Below are 26,084 nucleotides of genomic sequence, written 5' to 3' on the forward strand. Positions count from 1 at the left end.
TATCAAATATTGTATATCTATGTTGAACGTACTGCAAGGGCTGCTTTGTTGAATTTTGTTGAATTTACCCCTAAGAAGTTAATGGGTCCTTTTCTTTTGAACACAATGTGGATACAAACAAGCTTTTGCTATATTTTTATAGAGAATTTTGTGCAAATCGAAGCCAGTGTTTAGGAAGATTTGAGGAAAAAATTGTTTTTATCAAAATTAAAAATGGTGAAAAATTCTAAGTAGGCGGACCTTAGTGCGACCACGTACTTTTTTGTAGAGCAGACACAACCGGACATGTGTGCCAAATTTCAGGTCAATTGGTGATAGGGGGCAAAAACTGTTGGCTTTTTTTGTTGTCAAAAAAAAAAAACGTTTTTTAGGGGGCGCTATCTGACTTCCAGTATGGTTTAGAGCATGGTCCCAATAGAGTTATTTTTAAGTTTACATGTGTTACATATTCCTAGCACGTTTCATACATGTAGGTCAACCGTAGCGCTGGGGCTGCTTAATTGAATATTTGTAGGGGGCGCTATCGAGCCAAAGTGCCATTTTGAGTCATTCAAATCACATCAGGTAACTACATCTTTGCCTTTAATTGTTTCTGCCAAGTTTAGTTACGTGTCGAGCATGCCTAGTCCCTCAAAAGCAAAAGTGACTGTTGTTGACCGCGAAGGATGGGTCGCCACGGCAACAGCGTTTCACGAAACATCAAAATCTTTGGGGGCTGGCGTCATGAAAATCTTATGTTTGTATAGAACAGGGGTCGGCAACCCGCGGCTCCGGAGCCGCATGCGGCTCTTTCATCCTTATACTGCGGCTCTGAGTGGCTTGGGAAAATAAATTACTAAAAAAAAATTAAGTATTTAATTGAAGTGTATTTTATTTGTGTTAGTTCTTTAATATTTTAGTTCTAAATTGGAAGATTATTGTGATCTTGAAATATTAGAATAAATATATTTTATTGTTTTTCGTCTCTAAAAATAAACGTCATACTCGCGAAAGCCAGTATACCCGCCAAAACGCTGTCCTTTTGTCGCGACTTTCAACCCCGGTAAGGCCAAGTATGGAGAAATGTAAGAAAAGAAAAATATCTGAAGAAAATAGATCATTCAATGATGCCTGGGCAGATTCATTTGCATTTACCTCTGATGAGTGGCCTACCAGTATGCCTAATTTGTGGAGAAAAACTGTCTAACAATAAACAGTCAAATGTCGCAAGACATTTCAACAATACACACGGAGCCTTTGCTGAAAAATATCCAGAGGGAGAAGAGATAAAAAAAGCTGTTTCGGAACTGATGCGGAAGGCTGATCTGACAAAAAATCACTTCAAGAAGTGGGTGAAGTCTGCAAATTCAACTACACATGCAAGTTTTGTGGCCGCTCAGGAAATAGTCAGGCATGGGAAACCGCTCACAGATGGAGATTATATGAAACAATCATTCCTTAAGATTTCAGAACACCTATTTGCGGACTTTAAAAACAAGCATGAAATTGTGCAGAAAATCAGAGATATGCCTCTCTCTGCGAAGACTGTCAAAGACAGAACCATAAAAATGGCAGAAAATATCACAAAACAGCAAATTAAAGACATTAATTCCGCTGCAGCGTACTCAATCGCCTGTGATGAGTCCAAAGACAAAAGTGACATTGAACAAATAGCGCTGTTCTGCCGATATGTGAACAAACTTTTCCTTCAGAATGCACAGAAGTCATGAATGTTGTCATTCAGATTGTCAATAAAATAATGGCAAAAGGTTTAAATCACCACCAGTTCCGTTCGTTACTGGATGAGGTGGACAGCACATACTGTGATCTCCTGCTGCACAACAGAGTCCGGTGGCTCTCCAGAGGAGAGGTCCTGAAACGTTTTGCTGCATGTCTGGGAGAGGTGAAAACTTTCATGAGCAGCAAAGGGCTCACCTTTCCTGAGCTGGAACAGCCAGAGTGGCTGGAAAAGCTGCACTTCATGGTGGACATGACAGCGAACCTGAACACGCTGAACACAACTCTTCAGGGGAGAGGAGGCACAGCGCTACACATGCTGGAGGAGGTGTTAGCATTTGAGCGCAAACTGACAGTTTTAGCCAGAGATTTACAGAGAGGCACACTGTCTCACTTCCCCTCTTTAAGGGAGTTCAAACAAGCTCACAAGGTGATCAATTCAGAGTATTTGCAGTCTGCAATCACCACAATGCAAGCATCGTTTGGGAAACGATTCCGTGAGTTCAGAGAGGAAAAAACCACATTGTCGTTCCCCGTCACTCCCCTGAACATTGATCCATCCCTGCTAAATGTGACTGCATTTGCAGGTGTAAGTCAACCTGATCTAGAGCTGGAGCTGGCTGACATAGCTGACAAAGACATGTGGGTGTCCAAATTCAAACGCTTGACAGAGGACCTTGAAGATGTTGCACGTCAGAAGGCCACTCTTGCTCGGAATCACAAATGGAGTGATATTGAGAACCTTCCAAGACCGGACCAACTCGTATTTGAAACATGGAATGCCATCCCGGACACCTACATGAACATGAAGACATATGCCTTTGGAGTCCTCTCGATCTTCGGATCCACATATGTATGTGAGCAGCTATTCTCCACCATGAACTACATTAAAAACAAACACCGCTCACGCCTCACAGATGACAGTTTACAGTCCTGCGTAAAGATGAGTGACTTCGTACAGCCCCGATTTGCAGACGCTGTGCGCAGAGGTTCAGGAGCAGAAGTCCCATTAACCAGGTAAAATAAATATTTATGCAGATATTTTGCAAATATTTATTTTTCATTGTTTTGTGACAGTGCTTTTTTCCCCCAATTTATTTTTTAAATTCAGGTCAAGGCTCTGCTACTTGCTCTGAAAGCCCAAAGGCGATATAAGGATGACGGCTCGGCTCACGGCATTTTTTTGCTTTGGTTTGCTACATGGATAATTTAAATTCAGCTTTTTAATTTATTTGAAAGAGACATTCTGACATTGTATTATTTTTTCAAGAATTCAAAATGTGTTCATTACATAGATAAAATTGAATTTTCTCTGTAGCACTTCGTGGATTTCATAAGCAACACACTTTAGTTGTTTATACAAAGTGTAAAGGTAAGAAAAAGCAATATATACAGTGTTATCTTCATTTTAGATAAGATGATAGCCCATCTTCAAAAGGGTAGTCAAAGCACTAATAAGTGTAAGACTGGGGTGAAACCCGAAGCATGAAAGGAAAGTTGTTGTTTTAAATATTTTTTTCTTTCTATATAATAAATGCGTTCATAAATAAATTCATTTTAGATGTCAAAAAGTATTTGCGGCTCTCAGTGTTTTCTTTTCCGTGGAAATCGGATCAAATGGCTCTTTCGGTGTTAAAGGTTGCCGACCCCTGGTATAGAAGTAATTTGATGTCGATCTGACTGACCTACTAAGAGAAGCAAGCCAAAGTATAGAAATATTTACTTCCTGTTACCATTAGGTGGCGCTATGACTAATACAAAATTAGACTGCACATGTCTTCAGGCCTGGAGGCTGATCAAACATGTGAAACCTGGAAAGGATCTTATGTGGAGTTGAGTTGTATCGGTTTATTCGGTCACGGCGAAGGATCAAACATCCGCGATGCTTCGACGCCATGCCGTTCAACGGATCCTTACAATCTTTAAGGTGATGCATTACCAATGTCTTAAGTCTCTTCCGACGCATTTTGAGAGGGATCTGAATAATCTGTGAGGAGCACGGTGTACAAGTAGAAAACATGTAACTTCCTGTTGCCTTTAGGTGGCGCTATGACTAGGATTAAAAATTATCATATGGATGTCTTCAGGGTCAAGAGGTCATGGCATATGAGAAATATGGAGTAGATCCCATCATGTACGGTCGAGTTAAAACAACTTCCATTTTCACGGAAAATGGTGTCTCTTTGCCGCTGCTCTGCGCTCACATAGTTCGATATTTTGAAAATCCTGAAATAACTTTTCCCTGCAAAGGTCTCAACATCATATTGCCCGAATGTGAAATCAGTCGTGTCTAATCTCTAGGAGGAGTTCGTCAGAATACAACGCCTGAAAACAAGGAAAATGCCAAAATTGAGCGGTTCACTGCAGCGCCCTTTAGTGTTTGAATATTATGAAACAATTTGGGCACATTAAGCAACACGATGTTGACATATGCTACAAAGTTTGTGAAGATAGGCCAAGTAATTTGGAAGTTATGTGTATTGACATATTGAGCCACGCCCCTAAGAGGTTAATTGGTTAATAACTTCTAAACGCAAAGAGATATCAACAAAGTTGAAAATATCGTTTGATCACATTGAACCAATGATGATGATCCACAGAAAATTTCGTAAGAAATGGACCCAGCGTTTAGGAGGAGATGACAAGAATGTATTTTTTACAAAATTCAAAATGGCGGAAAATCTAATTAGGCGCATTTTAATTTCACGGATGACTTTTTTGTAGAGCAGTCCCACCTGGACATGTGTGCGAAATTTCAAGGCAATCGGTCAAAGTTCGCAAAAAGGGTGGGCTTTCACAACTAAAGGGGGTGCTATAGAGACATTTTCTCAGACTTTTGGCCGACACCCAAATTATATTAAAATTTTCGCCGAGTCGGATGGGTGTGCCAATTTTGAAGAATGTAGGTTTATCCCAAGCACCTCTTTTCCCTGCGCATAGGTCGACAATAATAAACAAACATTCGAATAACAATAAGTCCTCGACTTTGACTACGTCAGTGCTCGGGCCCTAATAATAATAATACTTAGCATTTCAATAGGCCCTCGACTCTGACTACGTCAGTGCTTGGGCCCTAATAATAATAATAATAATAATAATAATAATAATAATAATAATGTCAGGCACCAGTAAAGGTGGATCTGTACTGAGGTGACGTGCCTGTTTGAGCTGAGGCGTCATGTCCTTCCAGTCCGCCAGCAGCCACTTGCACAGCGTCAGCAGCGAGCGGCAGGCGGCGCCTTCGTTCTTCCCCACATGGCAGTAGGACAGGGCCGCCCTGCTCAGCATCTCCATGGCTGCCATCGACTGGCCTGAGGACAGAGAGACACTGTTAGACATTTTGTGGTCACGGTTCTGCATCTTTAGGTTCCGAGTGCTTTGAGACCCTTTTATAGCCGAGCTCATCAAAAACATGCAGCCATTGAAGTGGCGTTTTGCCCCCCAGCCGAGTCAGCAAGCAGTGTGTGTGCAGATTGTAAAGCCTTCAGAGGCAAATTTGTAAATTGTGATTTTGGGCCATACTAAATCAATTGAACGTGTTATCTGGTGACTTTCAACAACCGGGGACACATTCAGTAAAAGGTCACCAGTCAGCTCGGTCCCTCAGTAAACCAAAACACCGGCAGCGGGGATAGCTGTGAGATAAACGTGTTGACGGCCACTGGATCGATCCAAAATGCTGCCATTTGAAGCGGCCATTTTAAAAGTCAATGCAGTCAGAAGTCAGAGTGTATTTCCTGCTGTACTGCATGGGAAATAGTCGTGTGCAGTTCATGAAGGTCTACTGCTCACCTGCGGTCCTCAGCACTTTGGCCTTTTCAATCTGCAGCTCTGGGCCCCACTTCTCTCCCAGAGTGCCCTCCAGCGTGAGGCGCCTGAAGGCTTGGTTCAGCGAGTCCTGCAGGTCCTCCTCCGGCGTTCCGGCGCTGCATTGGCTGATCAGGCGGGACGCCAGGGCGATGTTGCCTTTTTTACGAGCAAACTTGACGGCGGTCAGACAAAGCTCCATCAGGTGGCCGTCTATGCTGGAGGAGTACCCTGGACAAGAAAGGACATTCATCACTTAGAGCTGGAAGAGGACTAATCCACTTCACATCAGCGTATTGTCCAGTTTATTGTGTGTGCGTGTATACATGCGCCCGCGCCTGCGCACGCGTCTGTGTGCCTGCGCACGCGTCTGTGTGCCTGCGCACGCGTCTGTGTGCCTGCGCGTGTCTCCCATCTCAATCCTGCGTCTAGCAGCAATCAAAAGGTTGCCGTGGTGTCAGACAGGTCGCATCAGTTGAACGTGTCGGTTACCTTTGAGCTTGAGGAGCAGCTGCCTCTGGAACATGGTGTACCTCAGGGCCTGAAGGAACGGCTGCACATCCTGCTGCTTACAGGAGCTCAGAGCCTCACTGCACAGAGGGATCACACAGTCCTGCAACAAGACAGGGTCATATAAACAAACACACACACACACACTGAGTGTTGAGGAGCATCTATTTGTGCTTGAGAATAACAAATAACTTTTCTTTTATTCTCAGCACATAGTCTCTTCCTCCGCTCGGCCTTCAGCCCCCTCACACACTCTCCCCTCTTTAAATGCGTGTTAGCCCCTCCCCTACACACCTCCTGTCCCGTGAGCGTGTTCTCCAGCGTGGCGGTGCAGTGCAGCTGCAGCGTGGGCAGCGTGGGCAGCGAGTCACACAGCGTGAGCGTGGACAGACGCAGAGGACCCAGGCAGATGCGTCCGGTCTGCTTCAGGCAGCGCACCAGCGTGCTGCAACACATACATATTCATATCTTTATTTAAACACACGGCGTCACATGTCATCTGAGGAGGCTGCAGCGCGCTGGCTTTAAAGACACCAGCGCACACCAACGATGACAAAACACCTTCAACAGGGACAAAACTCTTTTTCTTATTTCAGTGAGACACCACAAACACACACACACACACACACACACACACACACACACACACACACACACACACACACACACACGAATACTCACTCTGGATTGGCTGCGGTCCTCTGCTCCGGCTGCTGATTGGCTCTCGTCATGGCGCTCACGGCGCTGCGGAGCAGCTGCACCTCGATGGCCCTCTGCAGCTCGGTGGGGTCTGGACTCATGGAGGGCAGCAGCCTCTTCAGGTCTGAAACACAGACTCTGAGGCTTAGAGGACACGCTTTACCCACAACCCACTCTGTGAAACAGATTCTGAGGCTTAGAGGACACGCTTTACCCACAACCCACTCTGTGAAACAGATTCTGAGGCTTAGAGGACACGCTTTACCCACAACCCACTCTGTGAAACAGATTCTGAGGCTTAGAGGACACGCTTTACCCACAACCCACTCTGTGAAGCTTGTTTAACATCGTGATGATGATATTCTGTCCCGACTGAAGACCATTGTGTATTTATATCTATACTTTTATTCTTGTCTTTATCAAACTGAAAAGGTGTAGCATTTGAAGGAACACTTTATTCTTTCATAAAAAACTGAGCATCAGGTAAAAATGTGTACATTTTGTACAAATTAAATGACTAAGACCTTTTTAATGCATCTTAAAAGGAAAAAAGTGGATCCAGTCCAATGTAAAACTTTGTAAATCCTTGCTAAACTTAAGATGTTTTAAATGGGGACCCTGCTGTTGGACCCTGCAGGACCCCTCTGGACCTCCTCTGGACCCCACTCACCCAGCTTGTCCTTGCTGCTGGACAGAGAGCAGTCCTCCCCGGGCAGCAGCTCTAGCTGGGCCCCGCACTCCTCCAGGTCTCCCTCCTCGAAGCGGCTCAGGGCTTGGATGTAGTTGAAGTCCGTCCTCAGGGTGATGCTGACCGGGCTGCTGGCGTTCTGTTTGAGCGCGTGCACAGCGGCCTGCCACTCCTTCACCGACGGCCAGTCACAGAGCGCCACGTAGCACTGGCACGCCTTGTTGGCCAGGAAGTTGATCACCTCGGGAGAGCACTCGCTGGACTTGAGCAGCACAGTCTTCCTGCCGTCACCTGCACACACACACACTTTATTACTGAAGCACTCGTCAGCATCGGAGAAGGAAGCGTTGGGATTGGATCCATTCGAGGGAGGCGGATCTCAAGACTTACAAGGGTTTCCTCTGAAGTAGAAGTACACAGTAAGTAGTATACAGAGGTGCTTTTGTGGCCTTTTGGTAGTTACTTAGTTACTTTGATGTAGAACAGGAACATAAGCCAATAGTTTAATATCTAAACATCCTAATAAACCTCTGGCTGGTCGGGGTGTCCTGAACCAATGGTTTTACTGGGGTTACTGGTAGTGATGTTGAGATGAAGCTTCCTGAAGCTTTGAAGCTTTCCATCCAATTGGTTCGCTCATGGGCCAAAGCTTCATGGAGCTTCATTTGCTCTACTGCGCCACCAAGTGGACATTACATGTAAAACAGGCAGAGTGATCATAACGACACCATGGCTTTGGTGTGTGAAGCTTTAAATTGAATAAATTATGTTTGTGACGCCAATACATCAATTATTAACTTATTAATATTGTGTCTATCTTTATGATATAATGGCGGGGTCAAAATCAAAACCAATTGGGAGAGGGTTGTGATGTAACTGTGTGTCAGTGGTTAGAATATCCGACTTTCAGTCAGAGGATCGGTGTATCGAGCCTCGGCTCCGCTAGTTCATGTTGATGTGTCCAATTTTTTAAGTAAAAATAAGAACTTTTCCACAGTGCTGGGCTTTTTGAGACTATTTTGCCTGCTTTATAAAATACCCTTTCACAGGCACACATGAAGCTGGGTACAGAGAGGAAGGGGAAATCCATGGAGTTTCGCTGCCCCTTATATTTCAAATCGCACGGCAAACCCACGAACCATTTTCTGAATCAGTCACGTGGTACGGCCGGCTCGCGAGGCTTCGAACGTCACCACATACGTCATCGACACAAGCCTAGATACGCACTTCACCATAATCTACCTTGTTACTCGACGCGCGCATCGAAGCCTCGACACGAAAAGACACGTCACTAATTACTGGTGTGTAGCTGTGACTCCAGTGGTTTTACTGGGGTTACTGGTGTGTAACTGTGGGACTGCTGTCCATCAGGGCCGGTCATCTATCCCAGCTTTGTTTTAAACATAACTGCGGGGTCATTGCATGAGGAGGGCCAGGCGGCGTTACCGTTGCTGGTGTGGTTGGGGCTGCTGGTGCTGCTGGACAGCTTGAGGAGACAGCATTCAGAGCTCTTGATGCTGCAGTCCATCCCCGTGACCGCAGACAGCTGGTCTTGGTACTCCAGAGCCGCCTTCTCAAATCTACACACAGGAAGTCACCGTTTAACAAAGACACCCAAACACACGTGCGTCTGGGTGGTTAGAGCTTACCGTCCCTCCGCCTGCAGGGCAACGGAGGCCAGCCAGCTGGGACTCTTCCCCGTGGCGCTCTGGCTCCAGGCGGCCAGGCCCTGGATGGCCTCCGGGCAGCGCAGCTCACACAGAGCCTCCACCAGCAAGGTCAGGGGAACCTCCAGCTCTGGACCCTGAGGGCACAAAACACGGCCACTGTCAGCCAACCACACGGCCAGCAAGAGAACACACAGCACCTACAGTCTCTCACACACACACGCACACGCACACACACACACACACACACGAGCCTGTGTCGTGGCTCTCCACACCTTGCTGCTCACCTGGATGTTTCTCAGTGAGGGAGCGGCCATTGGGGATTTCTGGGCAGGTTTAAAACAAAAAGGCTAATTTGTGTTGTGGTTTCTTTAAGTTTTGTTCATTTACTTTGCTTTTGGCTTTGAAACAGTCAAACACACTCCTGAAGCAGCCTGTAATAAAACGCATGAAATGTCTTAAACTAAAACGCTTCAATACAACGACCTAGTCAAAGAGAGCGAGGTGAAAAGCAGAAATAAATAAACTGATACACATACATAGGCTCTCTTTCACCTGTTGTGCGTTTCACAGAATACCACGTTGTGCTGTTGGAGCTGTTGACCTAAACAAAAAGGGTCTTTTCCACGCTCCACTTCAGGGAGGTGACCGCCTCGTTACTGCGTTAGCTTCGTTAGCTTCGTTAGCTGCACTGCACTGACCTGGCCGCTGCTGTTCTTGATCTCCGTGAGCAGGTCGAAGCCGTGGCGGATGGTGACGGCGGGCTGGCCCGACAGGAGACCCACCCTCATGAGGGCCAGGCGGATCCTCGTCAGCCAGTCCTGGCACGTCTGGCGGTTTGTGTAGAAGAAGGTCCTGATGCCCTGAGAGGGGAGGGACTCACACCATTTAGGAGCCGCGACTCAAAAAGGTACGGGGTTGAGAGAGCGCTACTGGAACGTGTTCCCTTTAGCCAGCGGCGGGGCGGTGACCTGCTCACCTTCGGCGGGGCGGTGAGCGCGTTGGCGCAGCCCTCGTAGGCGTTGTACATGAGCTTCTCCAGGTTCTCCACGTACTGCAGCAGCAGGGCGAGGCGTAGCTGGTTGGAGTGGTGGCAGTCCCCGTCGCCTCCAGCACCGGCCCATGCGCCCACGTCCTGCTCTGGGTTCACACTGTGGGCCGCCAGGCTCCGGATCATACCTGCAGACACGGGGACAAGGTGCTGGGTTAGTGGCCCACGCCTCTGGAGACCAGAGAGCCTCTGGAGATCCGCTGGTTGTCGGCTTACCCTCGATGGTCTGGAAGGTGTCCTGCGCGCGGCCCAGCGGCGTGCGCAGCTTGGACAGCACGGTGAACTGCGCCGCCTCCCACACCGCCCACTGCCACAGCACGGCCTCGGTCTTCAGCAGCGTGCGCGGCACCACGCCGTCCGCTCCGCCTCGGCCGTCACGCTTCTCCAGCCGCTGGCAGCTGGAGTACAGACGCTCCAGCCAGGGGTCCTTGCTGTGGAACAGGACAGAACTCAGCACGGACGGGTCCACCCAGTAGGAACACGTTTTGTCTGATTGCATTTCCACCTTTCAAGTGTATCATGGTTTCCTGACATGTGTACGGTCGATCCGTACGGATCATTACGTGGACAGCTACACTAAGAAGTATGATTAGCATTAATGAAAAGTATTAGAACGTAAGCCAACATTTATCATAATGGCATTGGCCTGCCTTAATTAATACCAGTAATAATGGTTTGCTTTAAATATCCTTCCTGACTCCAAAAGAAAATGTGGAAAAAAAGTTAAATAAATGAGCTTTACGTCTTCTAACAGTTAACAAAATGGAAGAAGAACAAGAAGAAGTGTGAGATGCTGCCGCTCACCCCCCGCGGTGCAGGACTCCGTACAGGATGAAGCTGATGAGGTCGCTGAAGTCCTGCGGGTGGAAGGTGCTGCTGGGAGCTCGGCTCATGTGGTGGCGGATGGCCAGAGAGATCTCCCTCATCTCAGGGTGGCTGTGGTTGCTGTGGACGCACAATCAGTCTTAGCTAAGGCTACATTTCAACCGTAGTCCCTGTGGCCAGATATAACAAGCCATCACTAAAGGAAAGACATGGTTAGAACAAAAACATCATGAAAAGCAATAAACATACATGTTTCCATCAAATATATAAATAGGCCTCATCATAAAAATCAATAAACATACACACATTTTGTACACACAATCATCGAGGAGGGAGTCACGATTCATGCTCACACACCTGATTGCTAATAAGTCAGTTCTTCAGGCCGTGTTTAAAAGAGGGATATGTTCTGCTAGTGTATGCAGAGGCAGGGCATTGCAGAGGAGGAGGATGCAGACTGGCTAAAGGAACTGTTCCTAAAGGGGATTATACAGTCACCTCTCTCCACAGATCTAGTTTGTCTACCACTCTGTGTGTTTTGTTTGATAAATTCACCAAGTGGGGGAGGAGCCATATCATGAAGAACTTTAAAAACAAGACACCTATAGGAGAATGTAGTGATGTTATCCCATGCATACACTATGTGGAAGAATTAAGCATCGTCTTGTTTGCAACTCACTTTGTTGTCAACAGATTTGTATACCGTCTACTGCAGAGACCTTCACCGGCCAGCAGGAACAACGGCTTCAATTTCTACTGTTTACAAACCGTCTGTGTCATAACTCCACTGTACCAATATGAACAACTAAAGGGAGCTGTTCTCCTAAACTTCTGAGCGTGTTCTCCCCGTGGGACTCGTCACTCTGCTCTCATGGGACGGTTCCAGCTGATCACTTCAGGCGTTCCCGCTGAACATCACAGAGGTCACACAGGTCCAGTGGAGCGGACGTACCTGAGAGCCACATCCAGGGGGATCGTCCTGAGCAGCTTGCCGTAGGCCTGCCTCACCCTCACTGCCGAGTGGACCAGCTGGACTCTGGAGACGTCCACACACCTGAAGGAGAGCAGAGCGGTGAGACTGCTGCTGCATCACAGCTCACATGTTAACAGGACCAGGCTCACCTCTGCAGCAGCTCGGTGGACAGGGACGAAGACAGGACCTGCAGGCTGTGGCAGGTCTGGAGGCAGATGCTCTGGTCTTCATTGAGACCTGAGGAGACAGGACAGGCTGTCAGCGGTGGAGAGCATGGGGTGAGCGATGTGGACGTCTGGAGGCTCACCGTTAGCCAGCAGGCCCCTGCAGAACTTGTTGAAGGAGGGCAGGGAGAAGAGCGGGCTGTAGCTGTCCGACTTCTTCATCAGCACCGAGATCTCCTGAGCCCAGGTCAGCAGCAGCCTCCTGCAACACATTACATTACCAAACGGGTCACAGCAGCAGCCTCCTGCAACACATTACATTAACAAACGCACCACAGCAGCAGCCTCCTGCAACACATTACATTACATTAACAAACGGGTCACAGCAGCAGCCTCCTGCAACACATTACATTAACAAACGCACCACAGCAGCAGCCTCCTGCAACACATTACATTAACAAACGGGTCACAGCAGCAGCCTCCTGCAACACATTACATTAACAAACAGGTCACAGCAGCAGGTCCTGTCAGGTTGCTGCATAGCTACGAGTCCACAAGCATCCAATACTCTGAAAGCTGTTTAGTGGCCCTTCTGGCGGGACTATAGTGCAAAAAGCATATTTAAAAAGGAACACTCCTCTTCAACAGCTGATGTGAATATATGCAGCAGCACAGCAGCACCCCCTGCTGGAGCAACACCATGGCACTAAGATAACACACAGTGGACGTGAGGACTCCTGTGCTGGTGAAGCTCAGCCAGTAGAGATGAACGCACCTGGCTTCGGGATAGAGCTGCTCCTTCACCAGCAGACCGCCCAGGAGACTCAGCAGGATGCCGAAATGCTTCTTGGTTGCCGTGGTGACAGTGCTGATGACGGCGCCGTCGAACAGGGAGGGAGACGAGGACAGGCTGGAGGAGATGAAGTGATCGTGCCTGGAGAGAGGAGACACAGCTTCAACAGGACCCCTTCATTCACACACCTGCACGTCCCTTCACACTTCATATTGAACACACACACACGTCACTTTAACACACACACACTTTACATTACTGTTACGTTTGTCTGAGCACTTTATTTTATACTTAATGTAATATGTATTGCACTGTCGTTGATTGTCTCGTCTCATGCACCTTCCACCAAGAAAACATCCTTGTTTGTGTAAACATACCTGGTAAATAAACGGTTCTGATTCTCCTCACTAAAATAGTAACTTTCTGTGTGTATTTCTTATTAAAAGTCTAATCTGTAATGCTACAAAAGGCGTGCGGTAACAGCAGGTGTGTAGAGGCATGGCTCACGTTACCTGGTGCAGTGGGAGTACAGCGTGTACAGCACAGCATACTGGATGGCAGGGTAGTACACCGCCAGCTCAGAGTGGACCAGCCTCAGGTTGTGACTGAGCAGAGTGAAGACCGTGGGAGACAGCGCCCACATCTGCAACAAGCACACGAAGCACATGAAGCACATAGAACCCAGCAGCACCCTGAACAGCAGCTCACCTCATGCAGCTTCACACAACAGGACAATGTGCTGAGGTGAAAGGTCAACCCAGTGAATAGAATACCTGTGCTGGTTATTCTACCAACTTAATTAAGAATAATAAAGTAGTAGGACATGGTTGATGAGAATAATACATATATTAGAAATATTCAGGCCAATAATCGTTAAACCTTAAAACAGTGGAGTTTGCTCCGACAGTAATGGCGATGTCAAAGCAATCCACGGGCATTCCCATAACATCCAACAGTCATTTCCCAGTCCTCCCAGTGCCTTGTCGGCGCAGGAGACTCAGGTTAGTGATCACCGGAGAAGCTCACCCCGATGAGAGAGTTCTTGGTGTTGCCGATGGTGGTGAGGGTGCTGAGGTTGAAGATGAGGGTGAACTGGGCCTTCTCCTGCGGCAGGGCGAGGGACGCAAAGGCCGGGTGCTGGATGCTGGCGCAGGCCCCGCTGGGTGCTGGGGCCCCACCGCCGGGCTGCAGGGTCACCGTCAGGCTGGACAGGGCGCACGCCATCTCACCCAGAACCAGCTTATAGGCTGCCTCCAGCGTCGGGATGTTCTTCAGGCCGAGCACAGCCTGGTACACGCCGTGAACAGCTGACATCACCTGCAGAATATTTCAAGAACTTCAAAGGCAAGACGAAAAAATAATGATACTTCCCGAGAGATAAGACTCTTGTGAACGCGTGGAGGTTGTTTGTGGGTCTCTAGGTTACACAATGCGTCTCTAGTTGCAATTTCGAAATCAGGCACACACATTTTAGCAGGGAGATTTAACATGGCGGCGTATGGAGGAGAGAGGTTGACTTGCTCTCACAATCAGAAATCCTGAAGCTTCTCCTCACTCTAGCTGTGACATCACCACTCTAAGCTGTGCAATACACACCCATGTTAAAAGAGAGAAAAGGTCGTAAAAAGCATAAAACGAAAACGGTGACAGATCAAAAAGTATAAGAGGTACAAAAAAATCTGAAATTATAGAATAATGAAGGTTTTGTCAACATTTTAAAAGTTAGTGTCTTTAGCTGAACGTATGCAGAACCTGTAAGTTTTTAAAGTTAAAGAGGATTTGAAGATTTTCTCCATTGGATCCCATTCTTTTTTTGTCACAAAAAGCTTAATAATTAAAGAATTTGAATTGTTAAAAATATGAAAAGATATAGCCATCGTGTCCTTAAGTAGCTGAATAATTTAATAGTTGAACGGTTTCTGTAGCTGAATATATGGAGGAAAAGAGGTCCAAAATACGTAAGAAATAGAATAAGTTGAAGAAAGATTTACAGAATAGTTGGACTGCTGAAGCATTCCAACTATTTACCTCAGTAAAGTTACATCCATGTATGCAAGTGTTACATTTTGTGGAAGTCGAGCTAGACACACAGGGAGGCATACAGCTCATGGTATCGGAGGGGACAAAGTCACACACACACACACACACACCTCTTTCTCTCTATGGAAGCGCAGCTTCAGCAGCTGGGAGTCCGGGGCCAACAGCTTTTCCACGAAGGCCGCGGGCAGCTTGGTGTTGACCTGGTCCACAATCTGAAAGCAGACAAGCTCACGTCAAGGAAATGTTCCAGAAAGGTCTGCTGGCCTTCCGTGTATTTAGGACTTTGCAGGAATTCTATTAAAATCAAATTTAGTTCAGCAAATTTAGTAGTGATGTGTCATTTCATGTCGAGGCTTCGATGCGCGTGTCGGTAGTATACCAATCAGGTAGATTTTGGTGAAGGGCGTATCGAGGCTTGTGTCGATGACGTATGTGGTGATGTATGTGGTGACGTTCGAAGCCTCGCGAGCCGGCCATACCACGTGACAGATTCAGAAAATGGTTCGTGGGTTTGCCGTGCGATTTGAAATATAAGGGTCAGTGAAACTCAATGGATTTCCCCCTTCCTCTCTGTACCCAGCTTCATCTGTGCCTGTGAAAGGGTATTTTATAAAGGAGGCGAAATAGTCTCAAAAAGCCCAGCACTGTGCAAAAGTTCTTATTTTTACTTAAAAAAAATTGGACACATCAACATGGACTAGCGGAGCCGAGGCTCGAAACGCCGATCCTCTGTCTGAAAGTCGGATATTCTAACCACTGACCCATAGTCACATCACAACCCTCTACCAATTTGTTTCGAGTTTTGATTTTGACACCGCCAATATATCATAAAGATAGACACAATATTAATAAGTTAATAATTGATGTATTGGCGTCACAAACATAATTTATTCAATTTAAAGCTTCGCACACCAAAGCCATGGTGTCGTTATGATCACTCTGCCTGTTTTACATGTATTGTCCACTTGGTGGCGCAGTAGAGCAAATGAAGCTCCATGAAGCTTCGGCACATGAGCGAACCAATTGGATGGAAAGCTTCAATGCTTCAGGAAGCTTCATCTCGCCATCACGAGTGTTTAGGATCAAATTGTTTACAAGAGCGAACACACACTGGTGTATCTAGCCTCCTGATGTTGCTCTCAACGTGCTCCTGATTAACCCTTTAACTTAAAGATGTATTCCTGCGTTCACATTTATTAATTATTTCCATGTGGTACCAGAGTGACGAGGCTGAGCACGGCCAGGTTGTAGTCCGGCCCACAGGCCCGGCAGCAGTCCAGCTGGTCCAGGCCGTAGGCCAGCACGGCCTCCATCAGCTGGCCGTGAGGCTCCACGCCGGCAAGCAGCACGCCCACGCACTCGTTGCCCGCTGTGAGGACCTGCTCAGAGAACTGCACCTGCTTCGCTGTGGTCACACAGGACAGGACCCGGTTCAGAACCTGAAGAGAGACGCAACAGAGAAGATAAAACACAGATGGTGACACCGTAGAACTCTGGTCTGTGTTCATGTCACAGGTTGGAATGTGCCCAACGTCATTATAGCAGTCAGTAGATAACTGCACCGTGGCCCAAAGCCTGGCTTCTCTTGTAAATCTGAGTTTTCAGGTTTGATCATTTTGCTGCAGCACATGTTAGAAATAAACAAAAGTGAATTAATTTTGGTAAGATTTGGAAGACATGTCCATAAACCAGTACGCAGAGTGTGCAGCCCGTCGTCCTCCTCATGGCGGCGCACCGAGGCTTCAGGTCTCGGCCACTGGTTGGTTGGTGTGTGTGTGTGTGTGTGTGTGTGTGTGTGTGTGCGCTCCCCCCGTCCATCAGAGACAGAGACTGCCTTGGTCGGCATTCTCTGAAACCACGGCCCCTTCCTGCGTGTTGAGGTGTGTGACGCTTTCGCGTGTGCAGAACGGGTTCATTCTGTTCTGATGCTCTACTTCAGAGCATCTATAGAGCATCTTCAGAGCATCTATAGAGCATCTATAGAGCCGTAGTGTGGCTCTCCAGAGGTCAGGTGGCCCTCTTCGTGGCTCTTACGTCGGTGACGTAGGCCTCGGTGATGGGCGGTCCTCTAAAGGGGCTGAAGCGCTCTCCGATGCTGCGGACCACTGTGCTGAAGACCCTCAGCAGAGCGGCCAGCTTGGGCAGGGACACTGAGGGAGGGGGGATGTCTTCATCCAGCACCTCGCCGGCCATCCCATGGTTCAGGTCCTAAACGGGGCACAGAGGGTCAGTCCAGCGCTATTTACACATGTCATCAGGTGTTCAGGTTCACAGGCAAACAAACTACTTGTCCTGCTTCTTCTCAATTCAAATGTGTTGTCCCAGGACAGAACTGTAAAATAACATTTAACATGTAAACATGGTCATTGGAGCCGAGGTCGTAGAGAAGCTAACCGACGTGACTCTGGAGTAACTTTACCTCTGCGTATGCCTCCATGTCCTCCAGGAACTGTCCCAGCAGAGTGGTGGAGAAGGTGAGGTCTGCCACCCAGAACTGCTCCAGACTCTGCAGCCAGCCTACACGAGCGGGAGAGAAGCACCGCATGAGGCCGCCAGCAGAGGTCAGTATACAACCACACAGCCACCGGGACAACAGCATGAAGCGGGTCTCAGGCTGGCCGAAGCATGTCTTCTCTTCTGGTTCCCTCCTCAATGCGTTCGTTCTCATGGAGTAGATATAAAGCCACTAAAAAGGGCCTTTGAAGGGCCTTTGTTTGTATGTAACGGACCCTGAAGAGCTTCTTTCCAGAGGGTGACTATTTCTTGCAGCTTTTATTTTGTAAGTGTTTGTGTGTTTCTTGTCCTTTTATTTTGAAGTATATGTAAGTTTAGTAGCGTGTCTGTTTTAGAAGCAGGTTATTAAAATGACATGTGTAATGAAGGCAACGTGTCTGAAGTAAAAAAGACAAAGTAGGAACGGCCGAGCACCTCGCTGGACCGTGAACAAGGTACTCTGTGTTTTATTGGGTTTTATTATATGTGTTGTGACTTTGTTTTAGTTAACCTGTACATGTGTGGTTGAATGAATGTAATAAGAAGCTAATGTTAGCAACCTTGTTCACACTCACAAGAGCTAATTTTAGTTTTATGTGTATAGCTCTTACTTTGATTTTGGGGGAAAAGGAGAAAGGAATACATTTACGTTCTTCACTCAAGCCGACTCTGAAGTCATCAGTACTTCACCGTCGCCCGGTTCGCTACACCTTACATTTGTAGTATTGGCTTAGTCCGTAATTGCTGAATGACTTTAAAAGCACTCACGTATTAATTTTTATATGAAGAGGTCTGTGTTTCCCTGGCACAACATGGTAATACATACCAGCATTGTTATGTTCAACAGCAGCAGATGCTATCAAAGCCTGAGGCCAATAGGACTGACCTGACACCTGCTGCGTGAGGGCCTGCGTCTGCGTGTGGTCGATGTGCCAGCCCACCAAAATGTCCACGGTGTCCTGTGGGGAAGCAGCAGAGCTTAGTGGGCTGGCCCGTGGGCTCAACAGGAGCAGCACCGCTGCAGCACTCACCCTGAAGTTGGTGCTGAAGACGTGCGGGTAGCAGCGCGCCACCTGCAGGATGCAGCGCACGCTCTGGCAGAGCAGCTCCGGCGTGTCCACGTTCTCCAGGATGGACTGCAGGTTGCTCATCACCAGCTGGAACACACAACAGAGTCCAGTCCTTAACCGTCCCCTACGGCCCGCATAGCACGGACCGGAGAGCCCACCACTGTTCAAGCCCCATGTACAGGAGCGCCATGTTGCAGGAGTCCTCTCCCCGGCAGTCAGTGTGAGTGAGTGAGTGAGTGAGTGAGTGAGTGTACCTGCATGACATGGGAGAAGGCCTTCCTCTCCCCGGCGGCCTCCAGCGCCCCCTGCGTGGCCAGCAGGTACAGCAGCTTGACCTCGTCTCGGCCACTGGAGGTGAGCTTGAGGAAGAGCCACTTGAAGACGCGCTCGGCCTCGTAGCTCAGCCCGGTGCACAGCAGCCCCAGGCAGGCGGCGGCGTCCTGCCTCAGCTCCCACAGCAGCTTACTGCTGCACAACACAGGAGGAGACCCATGTTAGAGGCTGCACAACACAGGAGACACATGTTAGAGGCTGCACAACACAGGAAGAGACACATGTTAGAGGCTGCAGGATGAGTGTTCACAACGTGGCCCTGAAGGATGAGTGTTCACAACGTGGCCCCTGGAGGATGAGTGTTCACAACGTGGCCCCTGGAGGATGAGTGTTCACAACGTGGCCCCTGGAGGATGAGTGTTCACAACGTGGCCCCTGGAGGATGAGTGTTCACAACGTGGCCCCTGGAGGATGAGTGTTCACAACGTGGCCCGTGGAGGATGTGTGTTCACAACGTGGCCCCTGAAAAAGAGCCCCACAGGGTCTTGCACACAGCTTACCTCTCATTCAGAATGTCGTTCAAGGTGCTGAGGACGGCGTCCAGCTGTTTGACCAGCGTCTGCAGGAGAAAGAACACGGCTCAGGTCTTCATGGTCACACAGCTTTGACTAAAGAAAACACCAAACCAAATATTTAGCAGACACGTGGGCACTCGGGTGTTCGTAGGAGTCCTGGGTGCGTGGACTGTTCTCACCAAGAACACATCAAAAACTTTCTTTTTGTGTTTTCTTAAAACAGATTTTCGGTGGAAAACAGATTTGCTTCTCAATATAAAAGCTTCTGAAAGGGAAGGGCAGCACTATGACACTGCATGGCATCATTTAAATCATCCTGACGTCAATCGTAAGCTGTCAAAGACTTGAGTTCATCCATTTACTTTGTGATTGTCATCTATGGGGTATTCCCTTGTCTTCATATTGAAATAGTTGATTGATTAAATCTCGTCATTGGTAGTTGTAATGATCAATTATAAGAGCCAGTGTTAGGACATTAAACATCAGGATTATTCTCTAATATCTTTGTTATGTTAAAGGAAAATAACTGTATTCTCCAAGTTTCTCATCAAAACTACATTTGACCAGATTTCTGTTGAACACATCATGATCGCTTTATAATTACACTGTAATTAAAACAGAGTAAATCTACCTGCAATGGACCAGTAACTTGTTACTGTCCGGTACATGCAGTACAGCGTCTTCCTCTCAAGTAGAAGTACACGGTTTACAGAGGTGAAGGTATTTTAAGACCTTCTGGGGCCTTGTGGTAGCTATGTTTCATGGTATGTTGTGCATTGTGGTCACATGACATCTATAGTACTTCTATCTATCCTGATTGAGGGATCCTGTAAACTTGATCCTGAAGTGATGAGGCCCCGGGACAGAGGATGCCGTATGTGGACAGATCGTAAAGCCCGAGGAGGATCATTTGTGATTGTGGGCAATACAAAATAGATGTAATTGAATAATTTGGAAGTACAGGAAGAAGATGGACTGACCACTTTGCTGTCTCCGTGGCTGATGAAGTCCTTCAGCTGCTTGAGGGAGGCCAGCCTGCGGTCGCGGTCGTCCTCCCTGGAGACCCGGCGCAGGAGGTTGGCCAGCCGAGACTCCTCAGAGTGAGCCATCCCTCTGTCTGCAACGCAACAGCACCCGTCAGCAACACACTCAGCCTAGCATGCTGCAGCAAGATGATCATCATCATCAGTGTTCAGCATCACATACCAAGTCATGAATAAAACTCAACCACATGAACCGGTTGATGACCTGAGACAGCCCAGTGTTCAAACACGTCAGATAGTTAAAGGCTGCAACTACATCAATGATTTATCACGTTATCAATGACAACACAGCAGTGGTCATCGACCTTCATCATCCATTAGCCACGTCTGTGGGGTCATCTACACGAGGCACGTCTTGTGTAGTTCACATGATGGTTACAGGAAATGAGAAAGTGTAAAGGCAAACGCAGGACTCTGGTTCCAAAAACTAAACGGTGACGTGAGGAAACCCAGCAGATCCAGCAGAGACCAGCAGGGACCAGCAGGGAGGACTGGTCTCTGCTGGATCTGGGTCTGTCCATGGTGGACCAGGACTAGACTGAGGTCTACAGAGGACCAGGACTAGACTGAGGTCTATAGAGGACCAGGACTAGACTGGTTCAGGACCAGTTTAAAGTTCCTCACAGTAACTTTAAGCAAAAGTAGAGTGCAGTGTAGAAATACTCAAGTAAAAGTACAAAAGCATTAATACATACTTAAAGTACTCATTTTGCAGAATATTATATGTTATTACTGGATTATAATTAGTGATTTATTGTGTTCAAGTCATAATTACTTTATATTCTGCAGGGGAGCAATAGCTTTAATCTATTAGTTGATTGTATTTTATTTATTATTAATCAGAATCTTGAAAGTAACTAAAGCTGTCAAATGTTGTGGAGTAAAAAGTAAAATATGAATCTGACATGTAGTTACTCAAGTAAAGTAGCTCAAAGTTGTACTTGAAGCTGCTAGGAGGAACTGATGTAGTCTGTGGCGGCCCCTGTGGATGGAAGTGTTAGTGAGGACCGCTCGTAGTGAGGACTACGGGTCCTACAGAGAAGCACGAGGTATTTTATTGGAATGGTGCGTTTTCTGTAAATAACCACCACAGATGATACTTCAGTAAATAGATAACGGTTAACGAGGGATGTTGACATTATGCCATGTTCTACCCCTTGATGGGAAAGATAAACTATTAAATATGACCACTACCGCCCTGACTTCCAGTCTACACTGATATGAATGTGTGGGCCGTCCCGTCTATCCGTAGGTTGGTGTTGGTCTGTGGAGGACGGGTTGCTGCTGGAGCTTCTAGTGAATCTGATTCTACTGGACCTGAGACATTAAGTCTGATGCTCATGTAGAGGCAGCAGGGTTACGTTGATACGGTTCATAAGCAGTACTTGTATTTAGTTAGTAACTGGTCTCTTCACAACAGAGATATGAGTTATATTAGTTACCTTTCCTTTGTTCTCAGTGCAAAATCCATTTATTTAAAGTTCTGTTTTTAATGTAGTGAAAGAGCATTGTACAAGAATAAGTTTGTTTTTTGAAAAAGCACTGGAAGTAATACGTTTCCTTTCTAATAGATGAATACTCTATGAATTGAAGTGGTAGATTGAGATGTCTGCAGCTTGAATTCACAGTTAAATAGGAACACATCTCATTGTTCACATTTAGAATAGTGTCAAAGAGCTTACCCTGCAATTTCCTCATATCCTTTGAAGCTAAAGCACGGTTTCCATGCTGAAAAGGAGTCAAATCCGTTGTCACATCATTGGGCCTCAACTCTTGCCCCACCGACTTCCAACCAAATGTAGTATCACTGACACCTTGACCAGCGTCATATCCATCTGAGGACACAAACATGTTACAGTCAAGCAGACATGAGCATTGTTGACCCGCAAAGCAAAGGAGCAACGGCTGCTGCTAGCCTGTTTGGGAAGGAGACGTTTGTGCTACACGTCTGAGCTGATGACCATCAGATGACCATGAAGGCAACATGAAGCTTATTACTGAAGAACATCCCATAAGAAGCAGACCGAGGAGAGATCCTGTTAGATCAGTGTGAAGAAAAACGAGAAATAAAACCTCAAATAAATAATATATTCTGATCACATCTATACATTTTGGATTATATTATATGATTAAATAACGTCTAAACCCCTCTATAAAATACCAGAGCAGTATGATCAGCCTATCAATAGTGAACTAGAAGATGTATTCACTGGATCCAGAAGGCACCATACCCTCAGGAGGATCCATTGCAGGCTGTGAATACTCATGTACACGTTATATTTTCCTTTATTTTTTATAGATTTGCAAAAATTTCCCAAAACCCTTTTTCACTTTGTCATTATGGGGTGTTGTGTGTAGAATGTTGAGGGAAAAAGGCTGTAACATTTCAAGATGTGGGAAAAGTGAAGCGCTGTGAAGACTTTCCAGACGTACAGTGAAAAATAAATACCCACTAACTCTTTGAAGGACAACTCAGTCCTCAAGCTCTGCTGGAGGCCTTTCTCCTTTAGAAAGTACCGACCAAGTGGAAAGAACCACGACTATGAAAACACTTCCAGTGCAATCCTCTTTGTGCCCAGAGCAGAACATACTGATATCTGTCAAGCGTTGTTTGATTTAATCCGACGTGTAACCGTACAATATGTAACCGTCCATACAGCCAGGAAGGTCCGAGGCAGCGGCTAACCGCTTGCGGCTAAGAGCTAGCAGCTAAGAGCTAGCAGCGCTACGGATGGCGGTGCTGCTGAGAGAGCACCGTTTAATGTCTCGGGGAAACGGAGGGCGGACATTATCAAGCTGCGCTGCATATAGAGCGTCCTCTTCCTTAACTTTCATTCACATCATCTGATCAATATCTGGGCCTCTTATGACCACGACGTCACGTTGTTGGCTAAGCCCCACTACGTGATTTCCTTCATTCTACTTTGAGTAAATAAAACCTTTATCACATCCTCCGGTGAGCCGGTTTAACGTTAAGAGTGACTGGTGAACTGAACCAGACCGAGGGGGGGGGGGTTACGCCATGTTTCATCACGTTACGTTTTTTTACAAGCAAGACTGAACTGTAACGGAACGTAAAGTAACTTTAACACAATAAACAACCCAAACACGTTAGCTAACGTGATAGCAAGCTGACTAGCTTCCATTAAAAACAAGTTAGAGGGAAATGAAGCCGCTGTAGACATCTTAACGCTGATTGGCCAAGACTCGACACATCAAAGATCTTCTATTGCTAAGATGATGACCTCAGCTTTTCTCCGTGTCTCACTCCAATCTGCGGCCAGTTGCTCTGCTCTTCTTTTTCTCTGTGACTTATTAACTGCCGTAATAATCGCGCGACAACAAATTGATAATGAAATTTGTTGCCAACTCTTTTGATAATCGTTTTTTAATCGATTCGTTGCTGCAGCCCTAGCCAATACAAAATGTAAACGTGAAATAAATGAGTCATCCCATTGAATTAAGAGCGCACACTCCTGAATAAAGATAGGAATCAAGCTCCCTCTTTGTCAGCCCTAATTATGTGGTTACGCTCAGCAGCTACTTGAGAACCAACAGGTTCCAACTGGAGAGAAGTGACCCGGAAGCATCCGCCATGATGAGCAGGTCTCTAGAGGCTGAGGGAAGGCTTCCATATTCAGCTCCTTCAGCACAGGGAACACTGGACCATGCTTTACAAAGGAAAGGAGGAACCCTGTGAACGCTGCAGCACTGAGGGTCACCGTGTGGTGCAACTACAGCAGAATGTGGAAAGAAAACAATAACTTTCTAAACAATATACCAACAAAGAATGTATTGTGTGCACATGTGTGTGTGTGTCGTTCCTGTTGAAGAAGTTTGAAGGCTGCACATGAGGATGAGCGTAGGAAGCCTCACCTTCTTCCTGGTGTGCATCTGCAGCAGCATAGGCATCGCTGGGCGCCGCTGGCTGGTCGGGGTCGCTGCAGGGCAACACGTCGTACAGCGCTGAGCCGAGCTCTCTAGACTTCAGTCCGTCCTGGCTGGTTGACACGCTGTCCACTCTGACAGCAAGGAGACACGTCTCAGACCACATGCTATCATCACACCTTACTACAGGACACTGACAGCAAGGAGACACGTCTCAGACCACATGCTATCATCACACCTTACTGCAGGACTTTGAGAAGCACCTCATGATTTAAGTCAAGTCAACTTTAAGTCTGACAAAGTAACAAAGAAGCGTGTGGCGAGTACGCAGCGGTTCATTTGAGGTTCCCTTCACTGCCCACGGCTAGAGGTCTAGAGGTCTAGGTTCCACGAGGAACAGCATGTTCATTACAGACATGTAGAAGGACAGACCAGTCACTGACACCCGGCCAGACCACTTTACAAATGATGAGCAAGGACACAAGAGACGTGAAGTCCATTGTGACACTCACAAATATGTATTCATATCTCCAACTTATAGGAAGTATGTTGCATCAGTGACACCGTTGTTTATCTCACGTGATATAAAGAAGCAGTGAGTCTGTCATCTCTGAACGTGAGGAAGAAGGAGGGAGGAGAGGAAACCTCCTGAGGACACGCTCTGAGGAGGGAAGAGAGGAAACCTCCTGAGGAGGGAGGAGAGGAAACCTCCTGAGGACACACTCTGAGGAGGGAGACTGGGGCCATGGAGATAGGGGCCCTGGGGCAGTTCGTTCCCTCTGACGTCACGACCATCGCGAGGGAACGTCCACGCACGTGAACACATGTGATGCTAACTCGGGAGGCTAATGCCTCGATATTCGCGGGGTGGACTTCAGCAGTGGTTTGCTGTCAGCTCAATACGCTGCACGGCTCCGTCACACATGTCTTTCCAGTGTGTAAACGGGTCTACACACACCCGGAAGTCAGTAGCGTTGAACTCTCACAGCTAACTGGCTACAGTTAGCCAGCGCCAATAGTATCATGGTAGCGTTAGCTAACTAGCAACAGTAAACCAGCTCTGGTTTACTGTAGCTAGTTAGCTAACGCTACCATGATAATGTTGGCTAAAGCTACAGTAATACAGCTCTTAAGAGCTGGAATCACCTTGGGGTTCCCCCCAAAACCCGAGTCCTTCCGGCTGTCACACAGCGTTAGCCCGCGTTAGCAGCAGGCTAACACCGCGAGCTAACCAGCGCCCCCGAGACACAGCTAGCTTAGTGCTGCAGGGCTCAGCAGCGGGCTAGCTCCATGGCGCGAGACAGGCGGTGGCAGAAATACGATTTACAAGACATTGTGGCACGTGTGAGGAGGCAGTGATGTGGTCCAGAGACAGACACCCCCTCTCCTCCTGCATGGCCACTACGTAACACAGGCCCAGAGCCACCGGGCTCTCATGAGCAGCTTCCCCCCGAGCAGAGCACCAACCTGGGCTGCCAGTCGTTCCAGTGTGGCTGCAGTTTGTGGGCGCCGCTGAGCCGAGACCCCGAGGCTTTACGGCTCATTCCCGTTCAGAGAGCTGCATGACACGCGGGCCGCTGTTACGTTTCACTGATGGGGTTTCAAGTGTCACAAATCGGTTAGCAACTTGTCGTTATGGCTAGCTTGTGGTGGAGTTTCTTCTTCTTCTTGACGTTTAGCGGCGGTTGGCATCCATCCGCTCGGTGCATTACCGCCACCTGCTGCTCCGGAGAACAGACCAGACAGTAGGCTCTCTTTGCCCCAGAAACAAAACATAAATAATAAATACATAATAAATAAATAAATACA

General features: G+C 47.4%; 1 protein-coding gene across 1 annotated transcript in view; it reads right to left on the reverse strand.

Moving 5' to 3' along the window:
* Window positions 1-25,819, reverse strand: part of smg1 (SMG1 nonsense mediated mRNA decay associated PI3K related kinase) — a gene marked incomplete at its 5' end in the record, with an annotated part of 59,382 nt that extends 33,563 nt beyond the window's left edge. The window contains 30 exons of the mRNA XM_079233284.1: window positions 4,876-5,027; window positions 5,509-5,754; window positions 6,016-6,136; window positions 6,328-6,478; window positions 6,715-6,856; window positions 7,403-7,711; window positions 8,867-9,000; window positions 9,070-9,224; window positions 9,789-9,950; window positions 10,067-10,266; window positions 10,355-10,569; window positions 10,943-11,083; window positions 11,916-12,017; window positions 12,086-12,173; window positions 12,244-12,362; window positions 12,876-13,034; window positions 13,406-13,536; window positions 13,920-14,210; window positions 15,044-15,145; window positions 16,151-16,372; window positions 16,968-17,141; window positions 17,353-17,450; window positions 18,313-18,385; window positions 18,458-18,583; window positions 18,751-18,964; window positions 19,330-19,388; window positions 20,325-20,461; window positions 22,070-22,222; window positions 24,264-24,409; window positions 25,743-25,819. Of these exons, the coding sequence (XP_079089410.1) occupies window positions 4,876-5,027; window positions 5,509-5,754; window positions 6,016-6,136; window positions 6,328-6,478; window positions 6,715-6,856; window positions 7,403-7,711; window positions 8,867-9,000; window positions 9,070-9,224; window positions 9,789-9,950; window positions 10,067-10,266; window positions 10,355-10,569; window positions 10,943-11,083; window positions 11,916-12,017; window positions 12,086-12,173; window positions 12,244-12,362; window positions 12,876-13,034; window positions 13,406-13,536; window positions 13,920-14,210; window positions 15,044-15,145; window positions 16,151-16,372; window positions 16,968-17,141; window positions 17,353-17,450; window positions 18,313-18,385; window positions 18,458-18,583; window positions 18,751-18,964; window positions 19,330-19,388; window positions 20,325-20,461; window positions 22,070-22,222; window positions 24,264-24,409; window positions 25,743-25,819 (4,599 nt within the window). The remainder of the gene's footprint in view (window positions 1-4,875; window positions 5,028-5,508; window positions 5,755-6,015; window positions 6,137-6,327; window positions 6,479-6,714; window positions 6,857-7,402; window positions 7,712-8,866; window positions 9,001-9,069; window positions 9,225-9,788; window positions 9,951-10,066; window positions 10,267-10,354; window positions 10,570-10,942; window positions 11,084-11,915; window positions 12,018-12,085; window positions 12,174-12,243; window positions 12,363-12,875; window positions 13,035-13,405; window positions 13,537-13,919; window positions 14,211-15,043; window positions 15,146-16,150; window positions 16,373-16,967; window positions 17,142-17,352; window positions 17,451-18,312; window positions 18,386-18,457; window positions 18,584-18,750; window positions 18,965-19,329; window positions 19,389-20,324; window positions 20,462-22,069; window positions 22,223-24,263; window positions 24,410-25,742) is intronic.
* Window positions 25,820-26,084: the final 265 nt, after the last annotated feature.

Source organism: Taurulus bubalis, assembly GCF_910589615.1.
Source record: "Taurulus bubalis genome assembly, chromosome: 17".
Lineage (NCBI taxonomy): Eukaryota > Metazoa > Chordata > Actinopteri > Perciformes > Cottidae > Taurulus > Taurulus bubalis.